Consider the following 16,697-nt stretch of genomic DNA (forward strand, 5'->3'; position numbering starts at 1 on the left):
CTTTCCCCTGGCACTTGTCGGCTCATTCATTCATTCAATCGTATTTATTGAGCGCCTACTTCGTGCAGAGCACTGTACTAAGCGCTTGGGGAGTACAAGTTGGCCACATAAGGCTCCCATTTCTGCCGCCCGCTCTCCCCGCTTCGCACCTTTCCCGCCCCCCGCGCGCGCTTCCTCCCTCGCGCCTTTTCCCGCGCAAATGGCCCCCTCCAGCGCGCATGCGCCCCCGCCGCCCTTCGGCGCGAGCCGGTCCTACCCTAGTTTGGAAATGCAGCAAACGGCCGGGCCGGCTCCCATTGGCCGCCCGCGCCCGTCACTCGACGGCGGGAAGGGCGCCTATTGGCCGGGAGGAGGGGGCGGGCCCAGGAGCCGGCTATAAAAGGGGCCGGCGTGGGGGGGGAGCGCGCACGGCGCGGCTTGGCATTGACGGCGCCGGACGGGACGGGCGAAGCCACCCGTGATCCCGTTCGACGTGCCACCTCTTCCTGGCATTCCCACCCATTTTTCCCCTCCCGGTGACCCCTGACCCTCCCTCCCCACCTCTCCTCCTTCCCACGTGCCCGCCCCGCCTGGCAGCGATGAGCGAGGTGAGAGCCATGGAGAGAAGTAAGGGGCGTGGGGGGGGAATGCTCATCCTGAAGGAAAGGGGGAAAATTCCCAAATTCCCCCTGGAGAGGGGTCGTGTGGAAAGGAGAATCCAGGGTGACACGGGGGGATGGGAGGTATCAATTTATTTATTTATTTTACTTGTACATATCTATTCTATTTATTTTACTTTGTCAGTATGTTTGGTTTTGTTCTCTGTCTCCCCGTTTTAGACCGTGAGCCCACTGTTGGGTCGGGACTGTCTCTATATGTTGCCAATTTGTACTTCCCAAGCGCTTAGTCCAGTGCTCTGCACAGAGTAAGCGCTCAGTAAATACGATTGATGATGATGATGATGATCAAGGCAGGTGCCAGCTCTTCGGGGGAGGTGGGGAGGGGATCTCAGCCCTGGGGGCTGACGTGAGGGGGTGATGGAGGGAAGTACCCCCATCCGTCTCCCCCACTGCCTCTCTTCTCTCCCCCCCCCCCCTTTTAATGGTATTTATTAAGCGCTTACTACGTGCAAAGCACTGTTTTAAGCGCCGGGGAGGTTACAAGGTGATCAGGTTGTCCCACAGCGGAGGGCTCACCGTCTTCATCCCCATTTTACAGATGAGGGAACTGAGGCCCAGAGAAGTGAAGTGACTTGCCCAAAGTCACCCAGCTGACAATTGGCGGAGGCAGGATTCGAACCCATGACCTCTGACTCCAAAGCCTGGGCTCTTTCCACTGAGTCACTCTGCTTCTCCTTCTCCAAGCTTCCTCTCCCTTTCTTCCCCCCTTTTTGGTACCCCCTCTCCCGATGGGGGGTGGGGCGGGGTTCCCCCTCCTGGAGTTATTCCAGGGCAGTGCCACCCCCAGCTTCTTCCTGGGAGCTGAGCAGTGTTCCCGCTTTCTTTCCTCCCCCGCTTGAATGACACTGCTGCACCTCCCCTCCCCGCTCTGTTTTCCCCCTTCCTCCCAACCATGGCCCGCAGGAGACCACCACCCCACAGTCGAGATCCTCACCCTGGTCGCCGGAGGTAGATGGAGCAGAGAAGAGAAGGAAAGAGTGTTGCCTAGGAAAGGGGGTGTTTATCCGAGACCCCCTTCCTGCCTCCTTTCACCTCCCCCCCGACTCATGAGGGAGCGCCGCGTGGGCCGGTTGCAGGGGATCTGACTTAAATCTACATCACTAACCCTCTTCCTTTAGAGAGAGTTAGGATTTTGGGTGCTAAGGTCGTCCAGTCAAGGATGACGGTTCCTCAAGGATCCCAGCCTTGGAGGTTGGTGGGGGTGAAGGATGAGGGTCAAAGGGTTGGACCCTCCAAGCCCTTTAGGATTTGGGCTTGGCTTGGTGGGCCCAGTCCCGAAAACACGTGAGCCCTGGGAGTTCAGCGAGCTTGGAAAACTCCAGCTCTTGACCGTGATGCAAAGTTCTGACTTCATCCCTTTCAGGCCCGATGTTTTGTTGGACCGATTTGCGGAACTGTTCTCCTGCAGCTGCCCACCTTTCCCCAGCCATCCCCCCCCTCTTCCCGCCTTATCTCTATAGAAACGAGACGTCTCTGTCTTTCCCAAGGTCACCCCCCCCCATCCGCCCCAGCCCCCCGGGGGTTCTGTTTCCCAATCTGGGGTTTAATCCGCTATGGTGGCAATTTAATCTGCTGGGGGTGGGGGACACCAGCCGGGGGTCGGTTGGGGGGCAATTAGTGTCAACCACAAACTTTCCTTTGGTGGCGTGGGTTTGTCCGGGAGAGCTCGGTTCTCCCAGGATTCCCTCCCAGGATTCCCTCCCTCTAGGAGCTTTTAGGAGAAAGTGATGCCCCTTAAGGTGGGTTTTAATGGCAGGATGGGCGCAAACGTCCCCCTGCCCATCCTCCTTCCTCTCTGTGATGGTTTTCACCCCTTCCCCTCCACGGAGGGTTGGGTCCCCCTCGGCTGTTTCTAAATTTGAAATTTTTAAACCAAGCTGCCCCTTGGGAGTCCAAAAATCCGTACCAGTGAGGAGAGTGAGGGGTGGAGGGGAGGGCGAGGGGTAGGCTTCAGGGTTGGGACCTCTTGGCGGGCTCCAGGGCAAAGGTGGCTGGTAGCCGTTGTGGGCTTTCGGGGCCGGCAGGAGGGAAAGGGGCGAGGGTGAGGGGAGGTGGGGGGGCTCAGTTTGAGGCTGATTCGTGTCAGTAGGCAGAGCCACCGGGTGTGGGTGGAGGGTGGGAGGGGTCTCCCCGGCTGTCAGCTCAAAGTAGAGCTAAATGGCAATTTAGCCGTCGGGGCCTTCATCCCCGAGGGGATGGATATTTATAAAACTCCACCGGCAAGAAGCTGAGCCCCCCAGGGCTTGCGCAGGGCCCTCCTGGGTCCCAAACCGGAGGGGCGGGGGGCGACGTCTCTGCCTCCCCGGAGCCCCTCGGGACCCGTTTTGTTTTCTTCCTCCGGCCAAAGCCCTTGTGAGAAGAGGAAGTGGCGAGCTCCTGGGGGGGCTTGGAAGCCCCAGGGAGGCCCGGAGCTGCCTCGATTTTGCTAGCCCATCTCCTCGGGCCCCTTCCCGGGGGTGGGGGCGGTTCACCCTCCCACACCGCCTGCCCTTTCCCCGCTCCCGGTGGAGCAGCCGGGAATGCGAAGCTCTGGAGTTCCCGGGGGAGCTTCCCAGGGGCTCAGAGCCGGAGGGCAACCTGGCTGAGCCAAAGCTGGGGGGTGGGGAAGCGTTTAGGGGGAGCCGGCTTAGGGTCCCCAGCCCCCACCTGTCACTCGGGACTGCAGGGTTGTGTGGGGGCCAAACTGGGCCATGGGGGCTTTGGTTATCTTTGGGATGGAGCCGGGCTTTCTCTGAGCCTCAGGTCCCGAGAGGAGGGTGGGGGGGGCCCAGCTGGCCTCCCGCCGCCCTGCCCGGTGACCCCAGACATGTGGGGAGGGGGCGGTCGGACCCCCCCATGGATGCTTGGTTGGGCCTGCCAATCATCCCCACCCTCCCAGCCCCGTTTTCCCGGGGTCGCCTTCATCCGCCGAGCCCCCAGCCCCCGGCTCAAGTGGGGGGCCAGCGATCCATCGTGGGGGAGGGGAAGGGGAGCTACCCTCCTCTTCCTCGTCCTCCTCCTCGTCCTCCTCCTCCTCCGGGGGTCTCCGCGGGGCCGGCTGGTGTCACCTTGACGGATGCGTGTTTCATCCTTGACCTCCCGCGGGGGCGACGGAGCCGCAGCCAGCCCCCCCCCACCCCACCCCCAGCCTGGCCTCAACTGGCCCCAGTGTGACAGTGAGTGTGTGAGCGAGTGTGAGTGTGGGTCGGAGTGTGTGCTTCCCAGAGGCCCCCAAACACCCAACAGTGAGCCTGCCTTCCCCCTAGGGAGGAGAAACTGAGGTCCGGGTGACTGCACAGCCAGCCTGCTCTCCCACCCCCCACCTTCCTCTTCACCTCTTGGGATGCTCTGGGGGGCTTGGGGCCGGGGATGGAGGGGAACAGACCCTGGAAGACCCTTTCCTCCAAAAGGGGAATGGCAGCTTTGTGGAGAGTGGGGGAAACTCTGCCCAGGTGGGGGACGTGGGGAGGGGGTTCTCACAGCTGCATACAGCACCCGGATTTCCAGAAGCTCAGCCCCTGAAGCCCCCCCGGGTGCAGAGGGGGGCAGCCGTGGCACTGGAAGGGAGGAGGGGGTGGGGAGTGGGGGGCTCTCTCTGAAGCTTGGTACTCCGCCACCCCCCTCCCCACCCGGGACTAGGTCCAGGGGAGGATCAATCAATCAATCAATCAATCAGTCGTATTTATTGAGCACTTACTATGTGCAGAGCACTGTACTAAGCGCTTGGGAGGTACAAATTGGCAACATATAGAGACAGTCCCTACCCAACAGTGGGCTCACAGTCTAAAAGGGGGATGGGGGTGGGCTGGGAGGGAAGGCCGCCATATTCAGTCATTCAGTCAATCAGTCGTATCTATTGAGCGCTTACTAGGTGCAGAGCACTGGACTAAGCGCCTGGGAGAGGCAGAACAACAGTAAACAGACACATCCCCTGCCCACAACGAGCCCCTTGGGAGCTGAAAGGCTCAGGTTCTCGGGGTCTCACTTGGAGGCAGGGTCGCCCCGAGCTGGACACGGGTGGGGGTGTGGGGAGGCGAGGTGGCGGGGAGGTGGGAGAGGGGCTAGATTTGGGGAGCAGAGCAATGATGTGTTCTCTAGCTCTCCGGGGTGCTACGGGCCTCCCCCCACCCCAGGTCTGGCCCCCCACCTCCAGGACACGTACCATTATTATCATAATTCATCATCATCAATCGTATTTATTGTATATATGTTTGTACATATTTTTTTTAACTCTATTTATTTATTTATTTTATTTGTACATATCTATTCTATTTATTTTATTTTGTTAGTATGTTTAGTTTTGTTCTCTGTCTCCCCCTTTTAGACTGTGAGCCCACTGTTGGGTAGGGACTGTCTCTAGATGTTGCCAATTTGTACTTCCCAAGCGCTTAGTACAGTGGTCTGCACATAGTAAGCGCTCAATAAATACGATTGATGATGATGATGATTTATTGAGCGCTTACTATGTGCAGACCACTGTACTAAGCGCTTAAACATAGATGGCCCGTACAGGGATCGAACCCGCGACCTTGGCGTTATTAGCACCACGCTCTAACCAACTGAGCTAACCGGCCAATACAATTATACAAAGATAATTCTTCTTATCCTTTTTATGATGTCGATGATGAGGAGGAGGATGCTCCAACTGATACTCAGTACTGGCCTCCCTCCGCTTTCAGTATAGTTTGACCAGTGTGGCTTAGTGGGAGGAGCCCGGATTTGGGAGTCAGAGGTCGTGGGTTCTAGTCCCGGTTCTGCCACTTATCGGCTGTGTGACTTTGGGTGAGTCACTTCTCTGGGCCTCAGTGACCTCATCTGCCAAATGGGGATTAAGACTGTGAACCCCACGTGGGACAACCTGATGACCTTGTATCTACCCCAGTGCTTAGAACAGCGCATGGCACATAGCGCTTAACAAATACCATCATTATTATTATTGACCAAAGCCCCTAATCCCTTCCCTAAGAGGAGGAGGAAGAGGACGTTCTCGCTTAACTTCTCTGGGCCTCAGTTCCCTCATCTACGAAATGGGGGATTCGATCCCTGATCTCCCTCCTACTTAGACCTACTTAGACCATACGGGAACTGATTATTCATTCATTCATTCATTCAATCGTATTTATTGAGCGCTTTCTGTGTGCAGAGCACTGTACTACGCTTGGGAAGTACAAGTTGGCAACATATAGAGACGGTCCCTATCCAACAGTGGGCTCACAGTCTAGAAGGGGGAGACAGAGAACGAAACAAAACATATTAACAAAATAAAATAAATAGAATAAGCATGTACAAATAAATAAATAAATAGAGTAATAAATACGTACAAACATAAATACATATATACAGGTGCTGTGGGGAGGGGAAGGAGGTAAGGATTAGAGAAGCAGCATGGCCTAGTGGATAGAGAATGGCCCTGGGAATCAGAAGGACCTGCGTTCTGATCCCGGCTCCGTGACCTCTAGCAAATCGCTTCAGTCAGAGAAGTTTCCTCTTCTGTGAAATGGGGATGAAGACAGTGAACCCCGTGTGGGACAGGGATTGGGTCCAACCTGATTAGCTTGTATCGACCCCAGCGCTTAGGACAGTGCTTGATGCATAGTAAGCGCTTAAAAAATTCCATCATTATTACGATGATTCGAAGCCTAGAGGTTTCCCCGTAGAGCCAGCCCGCCCCCCACCCCCACCTCCAGTGGCCCCGTTAGATTGCAGAGAGATGAATATGTTTATTACACGTCATTATCACCCGGGGTAGTCCATTAGGGTAATAAATGGCCACCCCTTGTCCCTGCCCCCTGATGCCAAGGGAAGACTCTGCCCTCTGCTCAGGAGCAACGCAACCTCTTCAAGCTGGGCTGGGAAGCAGGACCGGGAGCCAGGCCGCCTGGGTTCTCCGGGCCCGGTCCGAGGTGGAGGAGAAGGATTGGCGCTTGGAAAATGGGGAGATTCCTGGGTTCTAGCTGCACCCCACCCTCAAGGAGGGGGCGGAGCGGGGGTGTTTCTGGACGGCCTGTGGGAGAATCTGGGAGGCCGGACTCCTGGTTCCTGTCCTCGGTCTCTGGCTGGATCTCGTGGGGTGACCTTGAGAGAATCTCTCTGGGTCTGTGTGTCTCTGTGTGGTTTCTGTGGAGGGGCCGGATGGCTCTTCAGCTGGGTCCCCGCAGAGTCCTGGGGGAGGGAGGGGTTGGGGACCGCATCTTTAGGACCCCCTCCTACCTCCCCCCTCTCTGGGCTCTTTGCCCAGGGACCTTCAGAGGACACTGTGGGATAGCAGGTGCCAGAAGGGGATGCTAAACAGCCCTCACCCTCCTCTTCCCTGCCACAGTCCTTCTTTCCCTTTCTTTCTTTCTTTTTCTTTCTTTCTTTCTTTCTTTCTCTTTCTTTCTTTCTTTCTTTCTTTCTTTCTTTCTTTCTTTCTTTCTTTCTTTCTCTCTTTCTCTCTTTCTCTCTTTCTCTCTCTTTCTCTCTCTTTCTCTCTTTATCTTTCTCTCTTTCTCTCTCTCTCCTCTCTCTCTCTGTCTCTCTCTCTCTCTCTCTCTTTCTTTCTCTCTCTCTCTCTCTCTCTTTCTTTCTTTCTTTCTTTCTTTCTTTCTTTCTTTCTTTCTTTCTTTCTTTCTTTCTTTCTTTCTTTCCTGCCTGCCTTCCTTCCTTCCTGCCTTCCTTCCTTCCTGCCTTCCTTCCTTCCTTCCTTCCTTCCTTCCTTCCTTCCTTCCTTCTTTCCTTCCTTCCTTCTTTCCTTCCTTTCTTTCCCTCTTTCTCTCTTTTGCTCTTTCGCTCTCTCTCTCTCTCCCTCCCTCCCTTCCTCTCTCTCTTTCTCTTTTTTCTCTTTCTTTCTTTCTTTCTTTCTTTCTTTCTTTCTTTCTCTTTCTCTTTCTCTCTCTCTCTCTCTCTCTCTCTCTCTCTCTCTCTCTCTCTCTCTCTCTCTCTCTCTCTCTCTCTCTCTCTCTCCCCCCCTTCCCTTCCCTTCCCTTCCCTTCCCTTCCCTTCCCTTTCCTTTTTCTCAGTTAAGCACTTACTATGTGCCTGGAACTATTCTAAGCACTGAGGTAAATAACAGCCAATTGGGTCGGACACAGTCCGTGTGCCCCATGGGGCTCACTCTATTAATATCCATTTTACAATGAGGTAACTGAGGCCCAGTGAAGTGACTTGTCCAAGGTCACGCAGCAGGCACGTGGTGGAGCTGGGATTAGAACCCAGGTCCTTCTGACTCTCAGGCCCGGGCTGTATCTGCCAAGCCATGCTGCTTCTCTGTTTCCTGCCATCTGGCTCCTTTTAGTTATTAGCATTATTTGTTAAGTGCTTTCTGTGTGTCAGAGTCAGAGGGGCATAGGCTCTACTCCCGGCTCCTCCATTTGACCTTGGACAAGTCACTTCACTTTTCTGGGCCTCAGTTACCTCATCTGGAAAAGGGATTGAGACTGTGAGCCCCACGTGTCGAAACCAATTTGCTTATATCCACCCCAGCACTTAGTACAGTGTCTGGCACATAGTAAGCACTGAACAAATACCGCAATTATTATTATTATTGTTATTAAGCATCGCTCTAAGCACTGGGGTGACTATAAGTCAATCAGATCGGTCCCTGTCCCACACGGGGCTCGCAGTCTTAATCCCCATTTTGCAGATGAAGTAACTGAGGCACAAAGAAGTGAAGTGGCTTGCCCAAGGTCACACAGTAGACAAGTGGCAGAGGGCAGCAAGGTGCCTATTACGTGCCCAACTGTATGCCCGGCTGGACGTCTGGGAAGTAGTGTTTTGTGCCTATGCAAAACAAGCAGCCTGGCGTGGTGGATAGAGCACGGGTTTGGGAGTCAGAAGGTCATGGGTTCTAATCTCGGCTCTGCCGCTTGTCTGCTGTGTGACCTTAGGCAAGTCACTTCACCGCTCTGGACCTCAGCTACCTCATAAGTAAAATGGAGAGTGCGACTGTGCGCCCATGTGGGACAGGGACTGTGTCCCGCACGATTTGCTTGTATCTACCCTGGTGCTTAGTAGAGTGCCTGGCACATAGTAAGCGCTTACCAAATACCTCAGTTGTTATTATTACTCATGAGCTGGGCCCTGGGGTGGATAGGGAGGTACAGACACCTTTCGGGGAGAGCAGGGAACTGACCTCCCCGCTCCCCGCTTCCTTCTTCCCCTCCCCCGGCTCCGGGTGAGCTCCTGGCTGCTTCCAGGGAGCAGCAGGGTGACACTAGCTTGTCAGGCAGCGGTTGCTGTGGCAACCCCATTAGAGATGAAAGAAGGGAGAGGAGGCACTGGGGGTGAACCAAGCCTGGGAGTTGGTGGGGGGCCGGGGCGGGGGGGGGGCGGCTGCTGGTAAGGGAGGTTGAAAGGGGCCAGGCCCTTGCTTCGGCTGGAGAAACCGAGGCACAGAACGAGTAAAGGGGCTCATTCGAGTACAGCGACCTGTCAGCCCTGAGAGGTGGGGCGGAGGTGGCTCGCCTCCCCCTCCCCCCTTCCTCCATCCCCATCGCGGAAGCTAGCTCTCTTCCTCCCTTCAAGGCCCTACTGAGAGCTCACCTCCTCCAGGAGGCCTTCCCAGACTGAGCCCCTTCCTTCCTCTCCCCGTCGTCCCCCCTCCATCCCCCATCTTACCTCCTTCCCTTCCCCACAGCACCTATATATATGTATATATGTTTGTACATATTTATTACTCTATTTATTTTACTTGTACATATCTATTCTATTTATTTGATTTTGTTAGTATGTTCGGTTTTGTTCTCTGTCTCCCCTTTTTAGACCGTGAGCCCACTGCTGGGTAGGGACTGTCTCTATATGTTACCAACTTGTACTTCCCAAGCGCTTAGTCCAGCGCTCTGCACACAGTAAGCGCTCAATAAATACGATTGATGATGATGATCGGTCTGTCAATCAGTGCTATTTATTGAGCACTTACGATGTACCAAGCACTTGGGATAATAATAATAATAATGATGGTATTTGTTAAGCGCTTACTATGTGCCAGGCACTGTTCTAAGCGCCGGGGTAGATGCAAGATAATCGGGTTGGACAAAGTCCCCGTCCCACGTGAGGCTCACAGTCTTAATCCCCCTTTTACAGATGAGGGAACTGAGGGTCAGAGAAGTGACCCTTGGACCTTGGACCCTTGGACCCTTGGACCCTTTGCCCAAGGTCACGCAGCAGACAATTGGCAGAGCCAGGATTAGAACTCAGGTCCTTCGGACGCCCGGGCCTGGGCTCTAGCCATTAAGCCGCATTGCCTCTGTAACCGTTCAGAACCATCTGCCTTCTTTCTTTGGGGAGGACCGCGGCCAAAGCCCAGAAAGGCAGTGGGTTTGCTGAGGGCGCCCCGTCGTCCTTCGCACAACCCTGGGGGTGGTTAAATTCTGGGAGTTCTGCTTTGAGGTTGGGTCCTAAAATGTGCCCCTCTTCCCTGGTGGCCATCCCTTACCCCCATGGTGCTGTGCCTGAGTCACACACCCCGGTGTGTGAGTGTGTATGTAGGGACTTGGTGCATCCCGGGGGGAAAGAGACGGAGTTGATGGGTAGAGATTGATGGAATGCCCTCCCTCTGCCCCTCCGCCAAGCTAGCTCTCTTCCTCCCTTCAAGGCCCTGCTGAGAGCTCACCTCCTCCAGGAGGCCTTCCCAGACTGAGCCCCTTCCCTCCTCTCCCCCTCGTCCCCCTCTCCATCCCCTCATCTTACCTCCTTCCCTTCCCCACAGCACCTGTATATATGTATATATGGTTGTACATATTTATTACTCTATTTATTTATTTATTTTACTTGTACATTTCTATCCTATTTATTTTATTTTGTTGGTATGTTTGGTTCTGTTCTCTGTCTCCCCCTTTTAGACTGTGAGCCCACTGTTGGGTAGGGACTGTCTCTGTGTTGCCAATTTGTACTTCCCAAGTGCTTAGTACAGTGCTCTGCACATAGTAAGCGCTCAATAAATACGATTGATTGATTGATTGAAAAGTAGCTTGGCCAGCCTGGGAGTCAGAGGACCTGGGTTCTAATCCCAGCTCTGCAACTTGCCCGCTGCGTTATCTTAGGCATGGCATTTAACGTCTCTGTGCCTCAGTTGCCTAATCTGTAAAATGGCGATTAAGATGGTGAGCCCCGTGTGGGACAGGGACCGTGTCCAACCTGATCATCTTGTATCTTATTATTAAGTGACGTCGAGTCGTTTCCAATTCATAGCTACTCCATGGATATACTTTCTCCAGAAAGTTCTGTCCTCTGCCGTAATCCGCAACCTTTCTAACGGTTATTCCGTTATCGTCGTTATGGCCTCTGTCTGGCTAGCTGCCGGTCTGCCTCTTCCAGGTTTTCCCTGGACTTTTCCTAGCATTAGCGTCTTCTCCAGAAAATGAGTCCTCCCGATTATGTGTCCAAAATATGCTAATCTAAATCGAGTTATCCGGCCTCCCAAAGACCACGTCTTCTCCAGAAAATCAGTCCTCCCGATTATGTGTCCAAAATATGCTAATCTAAATCGAGTTATCCGGCCTCCCAAAGACCACTTTGGTTTAATTTGCTCCAAAATCCATCATCAATCGTATTTATTGAGCGCTTACTGTGTGCAGAGCACTGTACTAAGCGCTTGGGAAGTACAAATTGGCAACATATAAAGACAGTCCCTACCCAACAGTGGGCTCACAGTCTAAAATCCAGTTGTTTGTTTTTCGGGCAGTCCACGGTATTCACAAAAGCCTTCTCCGACACCGTATTTCAGAGGAATCGATGTTCTTTCTAGCCTGTTTTTTCCCAGTCCAGCTTTCGGATCCATACACTGTCCCTGGAAACACCATAGAGTTGACAGTTGGTGTTTTTGTGGCAATTGTTACATCACACATTTCGTGACTTTTTCCAGGCTCTTTATAGCAAGCCTTCCTAACGTTAATCTTCGGCGTAGTTCCTTTGTTATTGATTACCGATCCCAGGAGGGGAAAATTGTCAACTATTTCAATCTTCTCTCCACCCACTGCAAATGTATTAAAACTTCCAGTCGTCGTGATCTTTGTTTTCTTGACATTCAGATGTAGGTACATTCTTCAGCGCTTCGTACAGTGCCTGGCATATAGTAAGGGCTTGACGAATACTTTTATTAGTATTTATTATTAGTCATATTTATTGAACTTTTGTTGTGTGCAAAGCACTGTACTAAGTGTTTGGGAGAGTACAATATAATATCCAACACATTCCCTGCCCTAATATCCATTAAAAAAAAAGACGAGGAGGACTTTGGCATGGGTCCCTGTTCTAAAATGAGCCCTTGTCCCCTGGTGATCCTCTCTTCTCCCCATGGTGCCATGGCCAGAATGAGTCTCACACACACACACACACAATGGGGGGCGAGGGAGGAGGAGGAGGAGGGAGAACCTGCCTGGCGAGGACCAGGGTGAATTAGTAATAATAGTCATTCTGCTACTTGTTCAGCTCTTACTAAGTGCCAGGCACTGTACTAAGCGCTGGGGTGGATACAAGCAAATCAGTGAGGCTGGTCCTGGGAGGAGAAGGATGTTCCCAGGAATGCCTGCAGCCCAGGTCTGCGAACCAGGAGGTCACCCCTGCCCTACACCCACCCAGGAAGCCCCTCACAATCACCACCTCATCTATCCCCTCCCCACTTTTCCCAATTGGGAGAAACCCCGTCCCCCCCCGACCCTCCCGCGTCCTCCTCCCGGGAGCCGGCCCGAGTGCCCGGAGAGCAGACGGAGGGTCGGGGCCCTTCGCTGGCCGGGCCCGCCGGAGGGCCGAAGGCTTGTGACCTAAAAAAACAACAAAGAACTAAATCCAGAAAAAAAGAGAGCTGCTATTTTGGGAGCCGGAGAACTGGACAGGGCTCCTGGGGACCGGGTGGGAAGGGGGAAGAAGGGGGGGAGGCGGGGAAGAATGGGAAAATCCCTTGGTCCTGGCTTGTCCTGCAGCAAGCGCTGTGGGGAGTCCCTGTGGGAAGTTCAATCAATCAGTGGTATTTTTTGAGCGCTTACTGTGTGTAGAGCACTGCACTAAGCACTTGGGAGAGTACGATTCAACAGAGTTCTTAGACACCCTCCCTTGTCCACGTGCTGACTGTATGCAGAGCACTCTACTAAGCGCCTGAGAGTTGGTAAGTACATTCCCTGCCCGTGAGGAGTTTCCAGTCTAGAGGGGGAGAGGGGCATTAATAGAAATCAGTAAATGACGGCTATAGACGTAAGTGCATTGGGGCTGAAGGGGGGGTGAATCCAAGAGTGCAAATCCAAGAGCATGGGCGACGCAGAAGGGAGTGGGAGAAAAGGAAATGAGGGCTCCCTCTCCCCGAAAAAGGGACTGTGGTGGAACGGGTCGGGGGAGAAAGGGGCGGAGGGAGGGTCTTCTGGCTGTCCTTCTCCTCGTAACTCCTCTCAAATGAACCCGCCTTTCCAACTGGACAAAGCCAGGCGATGGGACAGGCTGAGTGGTGACTTCACCGCAGAGAGGGTTAATGATGGGTCAGTCGGTTGTATTTATCGGGCCAGGCATTCGTTGGATCATTCATCATTCAGTTGTATTTATTGAGCGGTTACTGCGTGCAGAGCACTGGACTAACCGCTTCGGAGAGTGCGATACAACAATAAACAGACACATCCCCTGCCCACGATGAGCTCACGGTCTAGAGGGAGAGACAGACATGAATAGAAATGAATAAATAACGGATATGGATGGAAGTGCCGTGGGGCTGGGGGGGGGATTGTATAAAGGGAGCGAATCAGGGTGACACAGAAGGGAGCGGGGGAAAAGGAAAGGAGGTCTGTTGGGAGGGTCCATGGACACAATGGGCAGTGTCTGCTCTGAAAGGCCCGTCAAGGGCCTTGGGAGGGCGAGGTGGGGAGGAAGTGGAGGTTGGGGAAGGAAAGGTGGGTCTGGGGGTGGGAAGGCAGGGCACCCAAGACCCCGAGGTCAAGGGGCGCAACTCACAGCTGGGTAACAGGAGAGGGGCCTGGCAGTGGGGATAAGAGCTGGGGAGCAGGAGCCAGTGGGCTCCAGAGAGTGTGGGAAGAGACTCCCGCCCCCAAGCCCCATCCATCCATCCATCCGTCCATCCATCCATCCATCCGTCCATCCGTCCATCCATCCACCCTCGGGGCCTCGTTTCCCCCCAGCCATACCCAGCTGTCGCCCAGTGGCAGCCCCCGAGTGGGCGGCAGCGTCACCAGGGCTTGCCCGTTGCCAGGAAACAGCAGCTGGCAGCGGAACTGATGACGCATGGAAACAATTTGGGCCTCAGGGTGGGAGGTTGCGGGGGGAGGGTGACCCGAGTTGCCGGGGTGGGGTGGGGGGGGGTCAGTCTCCGGGGCACATCCACGATCCCTCCCACTTTGCGTCCTCTTACCCAGCGGCGGCGGGGCGGGGGAAGGCCCCGGTCGCCACCAGCCGTGGCTTCAAAAATCAACGATGGGGGCACCCAGCGCCCTTTTGGGGGAAGGAGCTGGGGTGGGGCACGATACCCATGGGGGCTTCCCGGCGTCGATTCAATGGGGCTTGACCTCCCACCGTTGGGGTTTGAGCCGTTGAGGAGCTGAGTTGTGTGTCCGTGTGCGGGTGGGTGTATGTTTGAGGCCAGCTCGCCGTGGGCGGGAAATGTGTCCATCAACTCTCCCAAGCGCTTAGTACAGTGCTCTGCAAACAGTAAGTGCTCAACAAGTCCCATGGATGGATTGATTGATTGATTGGGCCCTGAAGCGGGGCGGGAAGGGATTGGGAAAAGTGAGGGTCGGGCAAGGACTTTCCGGGAAGCTTCCAAGGAAGACTGCCAGAGTGTGGAAGTGGATGCCGAGTGGGGGGTGACCTGCCCCCCTGCCTCCCACGCTAACGAGCGGTCCCCGGGAGTCAGCGGGAAACCGTTGCTAAGGGGCAGTGGGCAGGTGAGGGCTGGTATCTCTCTGGCATTAGGAAGGCTCCTAGGGAGAAGCCTCCAGGGGCCAGCTCCCCCAACTAGGCCTCCCCTTCGGAGAAAAAGCGTGGCTCAGTGGAAAAAGCCCGGGCTTTGGAGTCAGAGGTCAAGGGTTCAAATCCCGGCCCCGCCAATTGTCAGCTGAGTGACTTTGGGCACTCCTCTGGGCCTCGGTTACCTCATCTGTAAAATGGGGATGAAGACTGTTAACCCCCCATGGGACAACCCGATCACCCTGCTACCTCCCCGGCGCTTAGAAGAGTGCTTTGCACATAGTAAGCGCTTAATAAATGCCATTATTATTATTATTATTTATTATCCCCACCTCCCGTAGTTGGGGCTGAGGGAGGTCCCCCCCCCCCCAGCCCACTGCAACTTTTCTAACTCCCTGTCTCCTCCCCTCAGCTCCGCACCAGTGAGTCTCCCTCGGCCAACCAGGCTTCCAGCCCCGAGGAGAAGGGTGAGTGGGGTCCAGGGCAGCTGAGAGGTTCCTGGTGGTGGGGAGGTGGAGCCCCGGCTCCTGGGCCGGTCCAGGCGCGTTGGGGGTGGGGGTGTTGTGGCGGTGGGGAGGGGGACGGGACGGTGAGGGAGGGACCCATTCATCACCACCATCCCGCCCGTAGGCAAAGCCGGGGACGCCAAGAAGGCCGAGGAGGAGGAGATCGACATCGACCTGACGGCGCCGGAGACGGAGAAGGCGGCCCTCGCCATCCAGGGCAAGTTCCGCCGCTTCCAGAAACGGAAAAAGGACCCCAGTTCCTGAGCGGCCCCTTCCCCCCCAGCCCCCTCTTCCTCCCCCAGCCTTCCCCCACAGCCCCCTAGACCCCCAGCTCCTTCGATTCTCTGAACCCCATGCGCTCCCGTCCCCGGCCTCCAGCGCACGTTGGGTGCTGGGCCACCCCACCGGTTGCCCACGGCCTCCTGGCAGGGACCGGGCGCTGCCGAGATCGGGGATGGGGGGAAGAGCGAGCGGGGCGGTCCGTGGGCTCAGGGGCAGGACGATGGATGCTGCGTCTACACTTCAGGTGATCTATTTATTCCCCCACACCACTGCGTCCCCTGCCCACTCCCCTAAAGAGCTGAGCCACGGGGGGCTGAAGGAACCTCTCCACCCTGCTGCCCCTCTCGCCCAACCTTCCTCTCTCCTCCACCTCACCTAAACGGCTGTCCTCACCAGTGCATAACGGGTAGATGATTATCCCCAGGCCGGAGGGAACGACTCCTGGCTCTTTGCGCCAGGGATCCCGGGGGTGGAGGTGGTGAGGCCCTGGGTGAGGAGGAGGGGAATCAGGCCCAAGACTGGGCAGCTGGCAGGGGAAACTTCTTGGGGTCACCAGCCCGCCTCTCTCGACCCCCATTCCCCGCCGGCCCTTCAAGTCGTGTCCTGCCGTCTGCGACGTCCATCGCGGAGCCCCTTGCTGCCCTTCTCCAGCCCCTCCCCAAGCCCAACGTGGGGCAGCCCCTCCACCGTTTTAGCATGTTTCTAACTAATAAAAAAAATCTCAAACGGGGGTCTCCGCCCCTCTTGCTTCCTGGTAAAATGGATGGGGGAGTTGGAGGGGTGGTGTATGTGTGTGTGTGTTTGTGTGCACTAAGTGAGGGTGAAGAGTGAGACTGTGGGACGTGTTTCCAGGCAGAGCCTGGCCTGGGCTAGCTCTGCCCCCAACCTAACGTGCCGAGATGGCTCTTTGTGAGGTGGAGAGCTTGGCCTTTGCTTTGCCAAACTTTGCTTTCACTTGGACTACCCTCCCCCCCCGGTTCCTTGTCTCCTGTAGTCCGTTTCCTCCACGGTGCCCTTCGGCTTGCGATCCTTTACTCCTACCCTGGGCCATCCTCTTTCCTGGCACAGGGTTGGCATCTGCTGATTCTGGACTTCCTGCCCTCTGCTACCCTCACCCCTACCCCCTCTAGTTCTCCTTTCCCTTTCTCCTTTCTCCTCTCCTTTCTTTTCTCTCTCTCTCTCTCAAATGGTATTTGGTAAACACTTACTATGTGCCTGCCACTGTACTAAGCATTGGCGTTTGTACAAACTAATCAGGTTGGACTCAGTCCTTGTCCCCCGTGGGGCTCAAAGTCTTAATCCCTGTTTTACAGATGAGGTAACTGAGGCCCAAAGGAGTCAAGGTCACCCAGCAGACAAGTGGTGGACCCGATATTGGAACCCGGGTCCCTCT

General features: G+C 55.3%; 1 protein-coding gene and 1 non-coding gene across 2 annotated transcripts; one reads left to right on the forward strand and one right to left on the reverse strand.

Annotated features, from left to right (window-relative positions):
• Positions 1-428: 428 nt before the first annotated feature.
• Positions 429-16,028, forward strand: PCP4L1 (Purkinje cell protein 4 like 1). Its single transcript, XM_038768982.1, has 3 exons — positions 429-587; positions 14,929-14,983; positions 15,147-16,028. The coding sequence occupies exons 1-3, from the start codon at positions 579-581 to the stop codon at positions 15,284-15,286; spliced, it is 204 nt and encodes a 67-aa protein (XP_038624910.1). The 5' UTR covers positions 429-578; the 3' UTR covers positions 15,287-16,028.
• On the reverse strand, positions 5,139-5,212 carry TRNAI-AAU. Its single transcript has one exon. It is a non-coding gene; the product is annotated as a tRNA-Ile (tRNA).
• Positions 16,029-16,697: the final 669 nt, after the last annotated feature.

This window comes from Tachyglossus aculeatus, chromosome Y4 (genome assembly GCF_015852505.1).
Source record: "Tachyglossus aculeatus isolate mTacAcu1 chromosome Y4, mTacAcu1.pri, whole genome shotgun sequence".
Lineage (NCBI taxonomy): Eukaryota > Metazoa > Chordata > Mammalia > Monotremata > Tachyglossidae > Tachyglossus > Tachyglossus aculeatus.